The sequence below is a fragment of the Osmerus eperlanus genome, chromosome 14 (assembly GCF_963692335.1).
Source record: "Osmerus eperlanus chromosome 14, fOsmEpe2.1, whole genome shotgun sequence".
NCBI classification, from domain to species: domain Eukaryota; kingdom Metazoa; phylum Chordata; class Actinopteri; order Osmeriformes; family Osmeridae; genus Osmerus; species Osmerus eperlanus.
The window spans coordinates 5,262,334-5,277,563 of NC_085031.1; the positions used below are offsets into that span (position 1 = coordinate 5,262,334).

The following is a 15,230-nucleotide window of genomic DNA, read 5'->3' on the forward strand; positions in this document are numbered from 1 at the left end:
CATCATTTCAGTTTCATTATCAAAAGAGATTTGTGGTTAGAAATATCGATGGTGACCAACAATGTATTCTCAAACATTAAAATGAAGGTCTTTTTTTATTTTTTATTTGTATGTGTGTAACAATATAGCTTGTATTTTGTTTTTTTACATAATATCTTTTCAGTATTACAAAAAGCAGAGTTCACATACATGAAAACCTGTCCATCTCCGAGCAGGGAACACACGGAGGGAATAAAAACTACAGCATGTAGGGGAGGGCAGGTTTCCATCAGATCTGATGCACATTTGATCCCTCTCACAGTTAGCACACACTGGACTGGTCCCGCTGGTGTCATTGTACTGGATGTGTGTGCACCCGATGCCTCAGCGTGTAACTGAGCAAGGCCTCCGGTCTATGGGACCCTCCTCAGAGCAGGGCACTCTTGGTGTAGGCTAGCAGACAGAGACTCTGGTTGAAGAGGGTCTGCATGGAGGTCCAGGTCTCCTCCAGTTTGTCCGACACCCTGGAGGCCTCCTCTATCAGCTCCTGGTTCTGGGAGAGAACTCGGAGATGGAGCTGGAGAGACACGCACCGTACAGGTCAATGACAGACTCATACACACAAGTCACACGACAGGGGACATATGAAAACATATTTTCATACACACGTAGACCAGTAAACATAGTGCTAGATAATGCTTGGGTTTTTCGAAGTATTTTGACTTAAGTATTCGATTTCTGTATACTAGTAATAGGATCACTTTACTGATTTACAGATAGCCTCGAGTTCTGGTCTTTGGTTGTCATATTTCATCTGTTAAACGGTTCCTCCCTCTCTCTTTTTTCCCATGTTCAGTTCCACAGCATCATTGATAAACGTTCTCAGCCATAAAGTTGGGACTCCACCTGCTGGTCGTAATAAGTATAAGTGAACTATCTATATTAACCTCCACAACAGACAAGCCTATTATTTGTTATTTCAGCATCAGATTTGTTTGAGCAAATCAAGTTTTTTTTTCTCCCAATTGTCCCAATTCTATTAGGGTCACTGAAACCCATGGGTTCATAACTAGCACACACACTAGATCTATTTTTAGATTTGTTTTGAATCCCAAACATCGTTTTATTGTATTTTTATGAGCACATACATGCGTAACCCATGTGTTCCTGTACCTTGAGGAAGAGTGCCAGGTAGGCCTGGGCCAGGTCGAAGTCCCTGTGGGAGTCCAGCATGCTGGCCACCATCCCCAGGAAGCCCCGGAGGACAGACACATCCCCGCCCATGTCTGGGCCCAGACCCCGGAACTCTGTATCAATCCCGGAGGGGCCCATCTCCTTCAGCAGGCTGATGGGGTCCTCATCTGGGGGAAGGAGAGGGAGGGAGGCACGGTAGGATTAAGGTGGGGGGGGGGGGGGAGGGCGGTAGAAGAGGGGTAAGATAGGTGGGGGGGGGGTGGAGAAGGATGATGGGGGGGGGGGGGGGGGTGAAGCGTATGAGAGACCTAGTTGTTTATTATAGAAGCTACGCCACACCGTATTTTGACACAGATAAGAGATGGGGTCCCTGTGCCTGCTGACAGAGAGAGACTTACAGTTGTTGCTGACCACAGCAGACTCTAGTTGGAGGTAGAATCGGGACTTCTGAGCCAACACTCCGAAATTAACCACTTTAGTCTGCAGGCGGAGAGACACCGAAACAAAGCATCAGTTTCTTGCTGGATGAGATCCTTTTTGTTCTGACCTGGGAGTAGCATTCACTGCTGTTTCATCTTCATCATTACCATCATCATCAGCCACCAATATCATCACCACCATAATAATCAATACTACCACCACAACTACCACATCATCATCGTGTCTGACCTGCTGGTTCTGGTTGGAGCCGTCTGGAAGAGCGAACTGGGCCACCAGCCCTGGGATGGTGGGGATGAAGAACGGAGCGGCCTGGGGTACTTTAGGAGGCTCCTTGGGCTTGTTGCGTCTCTGGGGAAACACCAAACCAGTGCAGGGACGACGATGACACAGCGATCAACGTTGGCTTGGTTGTAAATAGGCCTAGATCTTTCCTTCACATTTGTAATCATGACAAATAAATGTTTGCTTTTCTTCTGCATTAGTCATTTGTGCTCAGCAGCAAGGAAACCAATTGTACGCAGCACGACGAAGGGACAGCCTCGAGCCTAGATGCAGTGTGTTGCCTACCGCACCCCCAGTTCTCCGGGGTTCTCCAGGTACCCACCTTGATGACATCCAGGTGAAGCAGGTTCTTCCAGCGAGAGTCGGGCAGCAGAGACAGGGTGACCAGCTGCTCGTCCAGCTGAGCGGGAGACACGTACTCGATCATCTCGGAGCTGTCCGTCTCCTGTTCCGCTGCCTCATCATCTGAAGGGGTCAAATCAAACGCACCTCCATTACCTCCACATGCTTTCATGCACGAAATGTCTTCAACGAAACAAAAGTATTGGGTTGTTGAAAACCTCAGTGGAATAGTGCTCCTGTCTAAAGTCTAACTGTCGTCTTCAACTCCAAGGTCTTCCCCAGTATTGAGTCACATACTGAGACCTTGACGGACAAAAATACGACAGTGTGTTATTAGGCTCATCTCCCTTGTTTTTGTACAGAACAGACACTCTGTCCTTGCTATGTATCCAAAGCAGGTTTCCTGTTCAGCCTGCGTGGTCATGGGAAGAGGGAGATGGTGCTGCATTTCAGACCGTCACTGATTCAGACGAGAAAGTCTGTTGGGTGATTACGCTGCCAACGGCACAAAATCCAAATTCCTCGGGTAAATACTTAAAGACTGACACTCAAGGTGCGATAGCATACATGGTAACACATATCACATGTGTATAAAACAGTACACACACACCAGACGTGTGTTTAGTTAACAGTAGGACTGGACTCTGATACACCACCAAGCAGCTGCTAGTGGTTCTGGAGCAGATGGTGCGGGGGCTCTCTCCCCCTGCGTTAGGGAGGTGTGTGTGAGAGACTCAGTGGTAGTACCTTGGCTGGGGCAGGTTCCTGGCAGCATGACGACTGTAGGTTGATAATCTGTAGGTAGGGGGCGTAGCGACACCAGGCTGCACAACGTGTTGTTGGACCTAAGCCACAGAAGATGACATGAACGTATGAGTCATCTTTCAGCTCTCTTTCTTTTTCTCTTTACTTTAACAATCCTTATCAAGATAAAGGCTTGATGCATCGAGTAACCACACCGTTTGTCTATCGAACGATCAGCAAGACTGTAAACGGATGCCAACTCATTCTCACACTCAGGGCTCCAGACTAACTTTTTCCCTTGGTTGCACTGGTGCGCCTAACTTTTTTATTTAGGTGCACCAGCACAAAATTTAGGTGCACCCAAATTTTTCCTTGCGTCGCCACAATTTCAAGGTCACCTTTTTATCACGCTCCATATACATTCATATATATTATGTAAATGACCTTAAACAAGAATAAAATGTAGGTAAATATTGGTTTTATTTGACGCACAATTAAACTGTATATAAAAATATTTTAAGTGCTTCACTGAGCTGCCAAACTAAAACATTGCAAGCAAAATAAAACATTTTTAAATAGAAAGTGCTACTGTTTAAAAGTGCTTCCCTGAACGGAGACCTAACATTTCATGGCTCAAAGTCTTATAGCGGGTCCCACCTTGCTGTCCCATGCCCTTCAGATGTAACAACACCTGTAATTTGGCTTTCTTGCCCTTTGGCCTTGGCTAAACCAGCTTGCCACACTCTCCCTAGCATCAACATCCTAGCTCCATGGGTTAGCTCCATGGCCCAGCTCTGTAACTCAGGGGTGGGCAATTAATTTTGACAAGGTGCCACATGAGAAACCTGAAATGTGTTGGAGGGCAGCATCAACGATAACTTGAACTTAATTCTGCTCACTATTCATTTTCCCCCATTGTAAAAAGCAGTAAAGTATATATTTTGATTAGCTGCTACTGGTTATCAGAAGAATAAGGATATTCTGTAAATATTTATATAAATATTTTACATGTTGGTCAACTAGGAAAAGACTATCAAAGTAACAGTAAAAACTAAAATAATCATTACACCAGTGTTTCATTTTATTTGTAACGAGTTAATCTTCACCAACACTGAAAAGTTGTTTTGCAGTATGTTAAAGATATGCAATTGATCAACTTTATACAAAAAGCAATACTTTTTTGCAGTTAATTTTGTTATGTGAGAGGAATCCAGTGGGCTTGAACAAGTGCATCGAAATCTGGCTGAATGTCTGAGGTGGATATGCGAAGGACAGCTGACAGGTGATGATCCGAGTGTGCAATTTAACTAGCAAACCATCAGCCCGCGCCCACTGAATCAGTCAAGTTCTTATTATGTCCGCGTTAGTTTTTTTCTTGAGTCCCTTAGTGCCGATTCAAATTGTAATCCTTCAACACAGCGACCTGTTCTCCAAAACTAAGAACACAGCTTTGACTTTGACCTCAGTAAACAGATACTTAGAAGTCCATGTCTTGTTAAAAACTCTACATTCTGTATCAACCTTTCGTTTTTCATTTTCGAGGGCTAACCACCTAACTCTCCTGTCGGTGAGGTTGCGCAAGCGCACATATGTAAATTGCCTGATCACTAGTGTTTCAGGACTACATATTTACAACCGCTCAACACATTTATTTATTTTTAATTTTAGATTTACCTCACGCGGGCCGGATTGGAACAGCCTGTGGGCCGGTTGTGGCCCTGCGGGCCGTACAATGCCCAGGTCTGCCATAACTGATTCTCTGGTGCTCAGGTCGTAATTTCAATCACACAGCACGGAGCAGTGTAGGCCTACAGGAATATCTGGACCACAGCCAATCAGAAGCAAAGACCCGCCCCATCTCTGTCTCTGATTAGTTTAGACCACGATATGATCCAACCATGAGTGCGAGTTCCGTCAAAGAAGAAACAAACGCTTCGTTCCTGGAGAGGCAGCGGATGCGAGGAGGTTAGGTGCACCGGCGCGACCTAGTAAAAAATGTTGTCGCACCCGTACAAATTTTGGTCGCATATGCGACCAAATTGGTCGCACTCTAGAGCCATGCCACACAGACTGATACCTGCACTGTATGAATGAGGCCACAGAGGGAAGCCAGCTCTGTCTCCTTGATGTGGTCATGCGTCTTACCACAGGTATATCCCAAGGTTGTCCACATGCGAGGAGGCCAGAAAGTCCCCCGTGGGTGACATGGTGAGGCTGACCGCTGCAGAGTCTACCAAGAAACAGTCCACCAGGCTAGAGAACAGGAGGAGGAGAGTAAGTCAGTCAACTGTATTTGTATAGCACCTCTCTCAGATAATAATAAAAGTGCTTCACAACAAAATGCAATACAACACCATAAATTAAGATACATTTAAAATAGAAAAACATGACAAACCATAAAAACACATTGACTAACTAAAAGCCTGCTTGAATAGCAAAGTAGAGAGGGAGGGTGGTGAGACAAGAAGGGAGAGGCCCAAAAAAGTGTCAAAAAAGAAAAGATAAACATGAAAGCCAGCATAAGTGTGTAGGGGATGAGGGAGGCAGGGGCATAAATAAGATCAATAAAATAAGAGAAAAGAATAACATAAATAATAGAAGAAAGGAAGGAAAGGGGGAAGACGGATACAACTATGAGGAAAGAGTGGGGATCGGGAGAGATAATAGAGTGAGAGTTCTATGGTCAGGGAGGGGGATTCCGCCTGGCAACAGCTTGACAGAGATCAGATTACAGGAGCTGACCAATTTTAGGTTTTGATTTCAGTAGACAAGTTCCCCATCACTGCTCTTGGGGGAAAGGTCATCTTCTCCATCTCAGTGTTGTGGTGGGTGGAGAGACTAACACTGATATGGAGATAGAGGAAGAGGGAAAGCACATTTCTAAAAAGAGCCAGAGTAGTCCATCTTACCAGCCTGAGGGGAGGTCCCAGGTCCTAATGGTACAGTCCATGGCTGCTGAGAACAGCCAGCGTCCATCTGGGCTAAAGGCCTGGGCGACACACACAGACATGCCTATTAGGAATCAGAAGGACCATTTCCAAAATCACATTGGGGAATGGAGAGAGCACACCTTGTACATGCTGTGGGCCCCCTCACCCCCCCTCACCATGTCGTTGACTTGTCCTGTGGGCCCCCTCACCCCCCCTCACCATGTCGTTGACTTGTCCTGTGGGCCCCCTCACCCCCCCTCACCATGTCGTTGACTTGTCCTGTGGGCCCCCTCACCATGTCGTTGACTTGTCCTGTGGGCCCCCTCACCCCCCCTCACCATGTCGTTGACTTGTCCTGTGGGCCCCCTCACCCCCCCTCACCATGTCGTTGACTTGTCCTGTGGGCCCCCTCACCCCCCCTCACCATGTCGTTGACTTGTCCTGTGGGCCCCCTCACCCCCCCTCACCATGTCGTTGACTTGTCCTGTGGGCCCCCTCACCATGTCGTTGACTTGTCCTGTGGGCCCCCTCACCCCCCCTCACCATGTCGTTGACTTGTCCTGTGGGCCCCCTCACCCCCCCTCACCATGTCGTTGACTTGTCCTGTGGGCCCCCTCACCCCCCCTCACCATGTCGTTGACTTGTACATGCTGTGGGCCCCCTCACCCCCCCTCACCATGTCGTTGACTTGTCCTGTGGGCCCCCTCACCATGTCGTTGACTTGTCCTGTGGGCCCCCTCACCCCCCCTCACCATGTCGTTGACTTGTCCTGTGGGCCCCCTCACCCCCCCTCACCATGTCGTTGACTTGTCCTGTGGGCCCCCTCACCATGTCGTTGACTTGTCCTGTGGGCCCCCTCACCCCCCCTCACCATGTCGTTGACTTGTCCTGTGGGCCCCCTCACCCCCCCTCACCATGTCGTTGACTTGTCCTCGATGGCCAGAGAACTTCCTGACAATCCTTTTGGTCTCCATGTCCAGGACGTTGAGTGTGAAGTCATCTAGAGCGATGGCTAGCATACCGCTGGTCCAGAGGTCAGAGAAATACAAATATTTAGTCTTTTTTTTTTTTAACCCTTTTTGGCTTTGTAGCAAGCCTTATAGTCTCTTGCCTGTAGCTATTAAGCCATGTTATGTTGCAATGATCATTAGCAATGTAACCTCCTATGCCTCATTGTTAAATCCCTAATTCCTTAGCTATGATGCTAGTTTCTTATTCGTGATCTCACTGCAGCGAGAGCAGTGCTCATTCCTTGCCTGTTTGGGCTAAGCAGGTAGCCATGCTAATTCCTTACCTATGCTTGTTTGTTCCTTGGTTGTGATGCTAGTTTATTAGCTATGCTAACTTCATACCTGTCTCTGTGTAGATATATGGTGGCGGGCGAGGATGACAGGCTCATGCAGTGGACCAGCTTCTTAGACTTGAACTTCCAGATCTTGATGAGTCTGTCTGCTCCGACACTGACTGTCAGCTGGTTGAGTCCATCCACACACACACCTCGCACTGGTCCATCATGGGCTGGGGGGTGGGAGGGGGGAGGCAGAGAAGGGATGAATCAGTATACTTGTGCTTGGTTCAATTGTCATGGTTGCATGAGGTCAGTGGGTGAGTCAGTGAGTTCATAATTTGAACATGGATAATCGAGTGAGTTCATTAGCGGATGATGAACACAGAGGGAGAGTGTGTTCGTGTGTGAAAGAGTGGGTGTGCGTTGAGCGTGTGAGTACGTAAGCGAGAGAGAAAGCAAGACGGTGTGATAATGATGTCAGTAAGTAATGGGAAAAAGATCTAGAAAGAGACAGTGTGTTTACCTTTCTCTTCTCCATAATGTCCCCTGTGGAGCCCTGACTGCATGTTATAGACATCCACGTGTCCAGAGGACAGGCCCAGCACCGCAAAGTTTCCACATGACGTGATGTCCACAGCCTGCAGAGACGGAGAGCTTTAGTGAGCAAGGTGGAAGTCTAAGTGGGTTCGATCAGAATGGAAAAGCATTCATGGTTCAATGACAAATAATGATTTCAAAATGATAATTTGGTCAAGGATGCAAATTTAAGTTCCCTCCATGAGAGTATTGTATAAAATAAAATAAAAAGTTTGATTATATATACAATTTATATCTCTAGATTATATATATATATATATATTATTTTATGTATAACTAATATAGTTACTCCATTACATTGAATTAAAGTAAGAAATGTTTTTGTAAATGTGATTATGTAACATTTTTAGCATCCAGCTTTTTATCGATGGTACTACTTTGATCTCAGCAAACAAGTACTGCCTTCACACATCCACATTCATTCAGGACACATCCCACACATTCATCTACAATTCATAAGAAAAAGTGACAATGCATTCCATCTAGGTAGTGGAGTTCCGCTAAACAGGAAACCGATCTATGAGCACGAATGCCGGTTGTGTTTATCTTATTTCCATCTTTCTACTGAACACTCCTCCATGTGGGTGATTAGTCACCATCACAAGCATCCACATACAGGACAGTCCCAGGTAGCGCACACGTTAGCTATGGGACGGCTGCTCACCGTGGCGTGGACGCTGAGGGCACGGTTCTTGTTGAAGCGGTCAGGCTCCAGCTTGTGCGACCCCATGGACGACTTCTGGTAGTTCCAGGTGGTGCTAACGAGGTAGCCCCGATGGCAGGCCACGATGCCGTCCCAGTCGCTCTGACGGGCGCTCTCTACAACGCCAACATGAAATCCACCGCTCATACACTACTCATACATACACATATTGAAGAAACATTATGTGCATTTATGTTTGGGTTGTTGTGTGACAGATTTCTCTGTGAGATAATATACATGACTTTGACCTCAACATCTGGGTTCCTCATCCATTCATATGAAACAAACACACTCAACCATCATCCTCTACCCAACTTTTTGGGGGAACTTTCTCGCTATGATATCTCCCTGAAGAACCATAATCTCCACATCAATCATACGAGCAAATCTGGACGTTTCAACTTGATGCTGGCGACATCTGCTGGTTTTACCTGAGGCGAAGGTGGTGATGGCAGGGAGCTTCAGTTCATCGTACCTCAGACCTTTCTTCTTGGACGACTTCTTGTTGATGGAACCTGGATGTCCAGATTGGGATCATTAAGAAAAACATGTCTCCAGAATGCAAATACAGTGTGTCTTGCATTACATGTTTATCCATGGTTATAAAACATAGGTGCTCGGGTGGGGGAAGAATCTCACCATGGCCCAGGCTCTTGTTGAATCTCTCATGAACCGTGGAGAAGGACTGTAAAGTTCCATCCTGACCTGAGAACAAGAACAGGCGTGTCAGTCTCCACTGGTTTATGCTGTGTCTCGTTTCAGTCTCAAACCAGGAGTACTGATCTGCGATCTGTTTTTCACGGTTCAGATCATAATAAATAAGGATTGTGTGGACAGGTGGAAATCTGATCCAAGATTCAAACTGCTACTCAGAGATTGTCAGACATTGATGCATCTCTCGTGAGCTCGAATAACTGAACCGAATCAAATGCACCTCAATTACTTTTCAAGTGTATCTCATTAACCGATCCAGTTCTGGAGGTTACATGAATTCGGCCCTCCCTACCTGCACTGAGGATGTGGTGGCCTGTCTGTCCGTAGTGCCGGATCTTCGAGGGCGGGGCGCTGTGTCCCAAACGACTCCGGAGCAGCCGACCTCCTCCTCCCGCCGTGTCAAAGATCCACACCTGTGGAAAAAGGCTGGCGGTTAGATCTCACCTCCATCCAATCGCTTTCTGTGATCAAAAAATCAATATGTGCAGTACTGTGCAGAAGTCTTAGGCACCCAAGCTTTAATACATGAATAATACATCTTTTATATTTGAGTGGCAGTCTAAAAGTGCATTTTTGCAGACATTTTAGTTTTGTCTTTTTAATAATGTGCCTTATTTCTTCAAGCATTCTTGCTTTACTTTTTTTGTATTGTGCCCTAGACTTTTGCACAGTAATGTATACCATCAGCATAATCTAATATTCACTAACGAACCCTGATGGCATTGTCAGCCCCATTGGTCAGCAGCAGGGGCTCCCCATGCAGGAAGGTCAGCCCAGCGATGGCTGTGCTGTGGGCATCCCTCATCTGACACACCAGCTTCTTCTCCTCCAGGTCCCACAGGCCGATGTGGCCCACTGGGCTCCCAGCCGCCATCACAGGGTGGCCATCTTGGATACGGGAGGATTACAGATGAAGGCAAGCGTACAAGTGAACCGCAGGAAGACGACCCAGGTGGGAACGGATTTATGGTGAAATAACAATGAATTTGACGTTGTTGAATCGGAATTTCAACTCCTACGGAACTCGATTATTCCCTCATTCATGCCTCAGTTTGTGTCGAATGCTCTCCCGTCAGCGGTCCATCATCCCATCAGTTCTGCGCTGCACCCAGGCAGAATGGGAGGGCGGGAGGCTCACCTGTTCTGAAAGAGATGGCCGTGACTGGGCCCCAGTCCTGCTGGAACTTCATCAGGGACTCGTCAAACTTTATGTTGTGGAGGACGATCTGTCCGGAGGAGAGGCCCACGCCTACCACATCTACTGCTGGGCTCTGAGGGGAGGGAGAGAGGAAGGATAGGGGGGAGACAGTGATGGTTGGGGGGCGGATAGGAATACAAGTGAAACTAGAGAGGGTACAATTTCTGGGGAAATTGTAGGGTGTGCTTGCTTGCGTCGGTTGGACAGGGGTCCGTTTTTTAATGACATTTTTACAACTGATATTTCTGTATTTTATATAAAAATGCATACTTATTATTTTTGCTGCTCATTTACAACTGAAAATACGAGTGAAGTGTAGAATGAAATGGATGTCTTCTCATTTCCCCTGCAAGAGGCAGCCTCATCGTTGAATCAAAACGAATAAATTTGGCAGACCGGTGTACAAATTGACCTAATCTCTATGACTTAAACGTCCTTTTAAGTTTTTCCCTTCTCGTGATATTTTCATGCATTTATCCTACTCATTGCATTCATTCATTAATAAAGAACCCCCTTTGAAGATTATTCTACGACGTTACCGGCAGTAGAAGATGGAATCGCGATTCAAACAGTACCATCTGCTAACTGAAAATATGCCCCCCAAAACGTAAATAAGCTTGACATTTATTTAGTGGAAAATCGCTCATTCATAAAAAGCACACTGGTAGCGATCATTGTCAGTAACAACGCAAAATGCGATATAGCCCTGTATGGAGAAGCTGCCCCGGTAAATTGTACTACTACGGTACAGTACTAGACTACTGCTGTGTTCGTCTTGGTACTGTAGCGATTGCGTTGGTTGAATTGGATTTAACGTTCCGTTGTACGGTTTAAGCTGAAATTAATTATTTTCATGAACAGATTGACAACGTTTAGGATGTGGCAATGAAGTTCAGGTTAGTAGTTAGATAGACTTTTGATTTAAGTAAGGGGAGTGCCGAACATGTTCTGTCGCCGTTTGACTTCCTAAACAGCTGTGTAGTGTAGATGTTTTTGTAGTGTCTCGCGTAAGCTACAGCGTTGCAGTGAGCTACACTGGTTTGAAACCACAGGTAATGGTAATTTCACCAACAAATCGTTTACTAATGTCAGAATAAATCCTACAACGAAAATGTATATGTGAGGAATGTTTATTTTAACGATTGAAAACAGATACATCATAGACCACTGTAGTATGTGTTGCCCGGGCAACACAGGCTAATGTCATGATGCTAATACTTCAGTGAAATAGTAGACTACTGTTTCCGAAAGTAGATGTACTTCCTTAATAATATCAGCTTATACTGTACATTACACATCACAATTGTGTGTCATATCACAAAGTAAAATGAGTAAATAGTTATCACCCTGGCCTCTTTGCTTGTGGCGTTCCTGCAGCTGCCTTGCAGTAAAGCTATAGTTAGCCTAGCTATCCCCCAAGTTAACAGATGCGAAACGAATGTTCTGCCAAAGGTAGTCACGCGTGTTTTCGTGACGTTAGTGACGTAGTGACGTTAGTAACGTCAGTGACTGTGGCTAGCAAATTAGCCACCGTTAGCTTCACTTTTCGCCACAAAAACTTAACTTAAGCCCAAACCATGCAACGGAACGTAAATTCCAATAGAAGCAACGCAATCGCTACCAAGACGAACCTTTTGACACCGCCGTTGTGTATGTAGGCCAAATATTGACTGAGTTTTAGGGGGGCGAAAATAAACAATAAATAATATATATGTGAGAGAACAAAGGTTGTGCTCTCGCCGAAGGCTTGAGCACACCCAAATATTGTGTGGCGGGGGAGCGAGAGAGACAAAGGGTGCCAACTGATAGAAAATCGATATATTTATGTGTTCATTTCTCACGTTCACATGACATCTTTGACAGGTCTACAGAACTAACATGAATGGATACCTTGTGACCTACCTCCCACTGTCTCTGTACCCTTACACATTTGAAGAGTCTCATGGGCAGAGATGTACTTAGATATGACGGTAAAGCCTTACCTTTGCCATATACGGCATCAGCCTTAGAAATGACATTCCTGCATTTGCATTGTCTTTGTCATAGTTAAGAGCGTTTTAAATCGGCCACCCGCAAATTGCAAATGTGACATCAGATTTGGTCAGAGGGTACCTTTGACTCTGAGACTGTGCTGAGAGAACCCACCTGCTGTAGAACAGTGACTGCTGAATCCCACCCAGGAAACGTGTACAGGAGCTTACTGTAACATAGAAAGGAGCTGATGAGAACACACTCCATTTGCCGTGTCACAATAAATCAGTAATAAGGCCTCCATAGAAGCTTATCTTCTCCACAGAAGTCTCCACAGAGATGTATAGGATTATTACAGCATATCAGCTTGGAAGTAGATGTTCATCGTGTGAATTTTTACGATATATTCAAAAATATAGCTTCAAAACAGCAATGAGGCAGACAAGTAGGTCAAATGACACATTTTGGACATCCTCAGAACGTGTTTCCGAGTTTGGTGTGAATGCATAAAAGATTTGCTGAGATATGACCCAATTTCCTGTTTGATGATAAACTGTCAATGTTGACTGGCTCTGCTGAACAAACGGTTTCAAAAATCAAAAATGCATCTGATAACTTTTGGCTTGGTCTGAAGATCATCTGCGTCAAATTTGGTGAACCTTGGACAAAATGTGGGGCCTGTGAAAAGTTGTTATACCTTTAAATAAAATCACAAATGGCTTCCGGATAAATAAGTTAATATGTGTCAGCCTTGGAATCCCACAAGAGAGCTCCAATGGGAGACATGAAACTTGGTGAACAGGATCTGGGGAGTGTCCCCAATGAGTGTGACGAATTTCTTTTTACCATACGGTTTTAACTGTTGTTAAATGGCAAACTATACATGTTAAACCCGTACTTTGATTTGATGTTCCAGAGCTGAAGGCCTCCTTGACTGCAGCCAAACAGGATCTTGTTTAGGTAGGTGCTGGGGTGCATGGCTGCTGACACCTCGAAGCAGGCCTTGTCAAATGATATCTGCAAGTACTCCTCTGGAATAATAGAGCAGAGAAACAAACAAATAAAAACAGGAATTGCAGACACCCGTTAAAAATGAAACAACTCCCTCACAACAAACTTAAAGCTGATTTGTGGTAATGAACTATATAACAGCCGTCTGTTAAACAGGAAATGATTCCCTTGAAATCAGTTAGTTGCACTACAAGATACAAATCAATTATGATTCCAATAATCCTTAACGCAGCATAATGCAGTAAACCCTCATGTTTGTGTCTAGGTGGAGGGGTAAGAGGACATCCAGATCCTAACACCAACCCTCTGACTCCACGTCCCAGATTATGACTGCGTTGTCTCGGTCGACGGAGATCACATGGTCGCCAAATGGAAGCAGCAGGTGCACGTCAGCACCGTGGCCGATGAAGGTGTGAACCACCTTGACATCCACAACAATGTTAAACCGACAAAAACAGAGTCAAAAACAACAGTACATGGAGCTTTGCAGCTAACTCACACCTGTGCCCTGAATTTGGGGAAATATGAAACCAAAAACGAAACTAAGAGAGCTGCACAAACGTAAGATTACTAGACTTGTGTGATGAATGAATTATTGCATGCCGCACTATCTGATCAAATTGACACTTCTCTCTACTGTCAGAGCTCGCGCAAGAAGGTGGGGACGTAAGGGAGATACCCTTTCCAAAACTTGTAAGGGCCTAATAGTTTGTGAAAGACCCAGAGAAACACAAATATCCGACGAGGCAAAATCCCGGACAATTTTGGAATCCCTGCCGGACGCATTTTTTAGGTCTCAAAAAGAGGACATGTCCGGGTAAAAGAGGACGTCTGGTCACCCTACACAACCATACCAACAGAAGGAAAGGAACGTGTCACCTCTTTGTTCCTGGCAAAGGCTGTCACTTTCTTCCCATTGGCCACATAAACCAGCATTCGGTCAGCTGCCAAGCATGATATGTCTTCTGGGAGGGCATTGCCTGGGGAAAAGCGTTTCATGTAGTTTTGAATGATATAAGAAGACTAATTTAGCAGATCAACTTTTAGTGTAACACAGCTGCCTTAAGAAGATTCTAGCTTTATGCACACTTACTGACAGCAACGATTCCAAGTTTTTTGACCTGCAAAATCACAGATTTTTTAGGTTAGCTACCAACACCATACAGATTGGGCCACAATATGCATAAAAAGTGGCAACACTTAACTAACCCTAACCTTTGTATCTGGTTAGGGTTTGTTACTATTGTAACAAAGTAGGCAAGTGTAGATTTGTAGAAGTGTAGAATATAGTCAATTAGAGATGAGTAATTCAATGGTGCTTTGAGACTTGAATCACGCATATGCGCGTTTACACCAATACACTGTCTACACTATATACAAGTTGTCAGCTAAATAGCTTATTTACAAGTCCAAATATTTAGCCAGGCACTCACATTGTACGTGTGAAAACAGTTTCCCACAGCTGTCACAACGTAAAACTCCCGGTGTTTCTTGTGGTAGCGAACCACGTGTGAGAGGTGATTCGAATATAATCCCAAAGACCTGAAGCCTGAGAATATTACACTTCCTTTTTTACTACCCTCTGCCATAATAATGTTATGGTGTATCTATGCCCAAAGATCCGTTTAACAAATCGTTAAAAATCACTAGAAATAAAACGGTGAAGATCACGTCTTGTTCTGCTGTTTTCATTACTACCACATTGCGTGTTACTAATGGTTCCGATGGACCTACAGCAACAAACGTTGGTTCCACCAAGGGATATTAGTTCCGCTGTTTAGCAAACAGCAACCTACAACAACAATTGTACATTTTCTAATATCCAACGGATCTGTA

The 15,230-nt window shown here is 45.1% G+C and overlaps 1 protein-coding gene across 1 annotated transcript; it reads right to left on the reverse strand.

Moving 5' to 3' along the window:
* Nucleotides 1–113: 113 nt before the first annotated feature.
* On the reverse strand, nucleotides 114–15,134 carry wdr36 (WD repeat domain 36). The gene is made up of 23 exons (XM_062478093.1): nucleotides 14,828–15,134; nucleotides 14,488–14,515; nucleotides 14,274–14,374; nucleotides 13,698–13,815; nucleotides 13,282–13,414; nucleotides 12,558–12,612; nucleotides 10,353–10,485; nucleotides 9,927–10,102; nucleotides 9,507–9,627; nucleotides 9,140–9,205; nucleotides 8,932–9,015; nucleotides 8,462–8,616; nucleotides 7,724–7,838; nucleotides 7,265–7,430; nucleotides 6,827–6,935; nucleotides 5,892–5,971; nucleotides 5,128–5,235; nucleotides 2,986–3,083; nucleotides 2,219–2,361; nucleotides 1,843–1,962; nucleotides 1,572–1,653; nucleotides 1,153–1,340; nucleotides 114–556 (listed from the first exon to the last, which is right to left on the reverse strand). Exons 1-23 carry the CDS (start codon nucleotides 14,981–14,983, stop codon nucleotides 407–409), a joined length of 2,685 nt encoding a protein of 894 aa, XP_062334077.1. The 5' UTR covers nucleotides 14,984–15,134; the 3' UTR covers nucleotides 114–406.
* Nucleotides 15,135–15,230: the final 96 nt, after the last annotated feature.

What these genes read in the sequence shown, in the direction of transcription:
- wdr36 (XM_062478093.1), bottom strand. Translation starts at nt 14,983, where the DNA reads ATGGCAGAGGGTAGTAAAAAAGGAAGTGTAATATTCTCAGGCTTCAGG. An exon ending in ACTTGGAATCGTTGCTGTCA is followed by an intron (nt 14,375 to 14,487) that starts GTAAGTGTGCAT and finishes GCTTTTCCCCAG; the next exon opens with GCAATGCCCTCCCAGAAGAC. An exon ending in CCACCACATCCTCAGTGCAG is followed by an intron (nt 9,206 to 9,506) that starts GTAGGGAGGGCC and finishes TCTTGTTCTCAG; the next exon opens with GTCAGGATGGAACTTTACAG.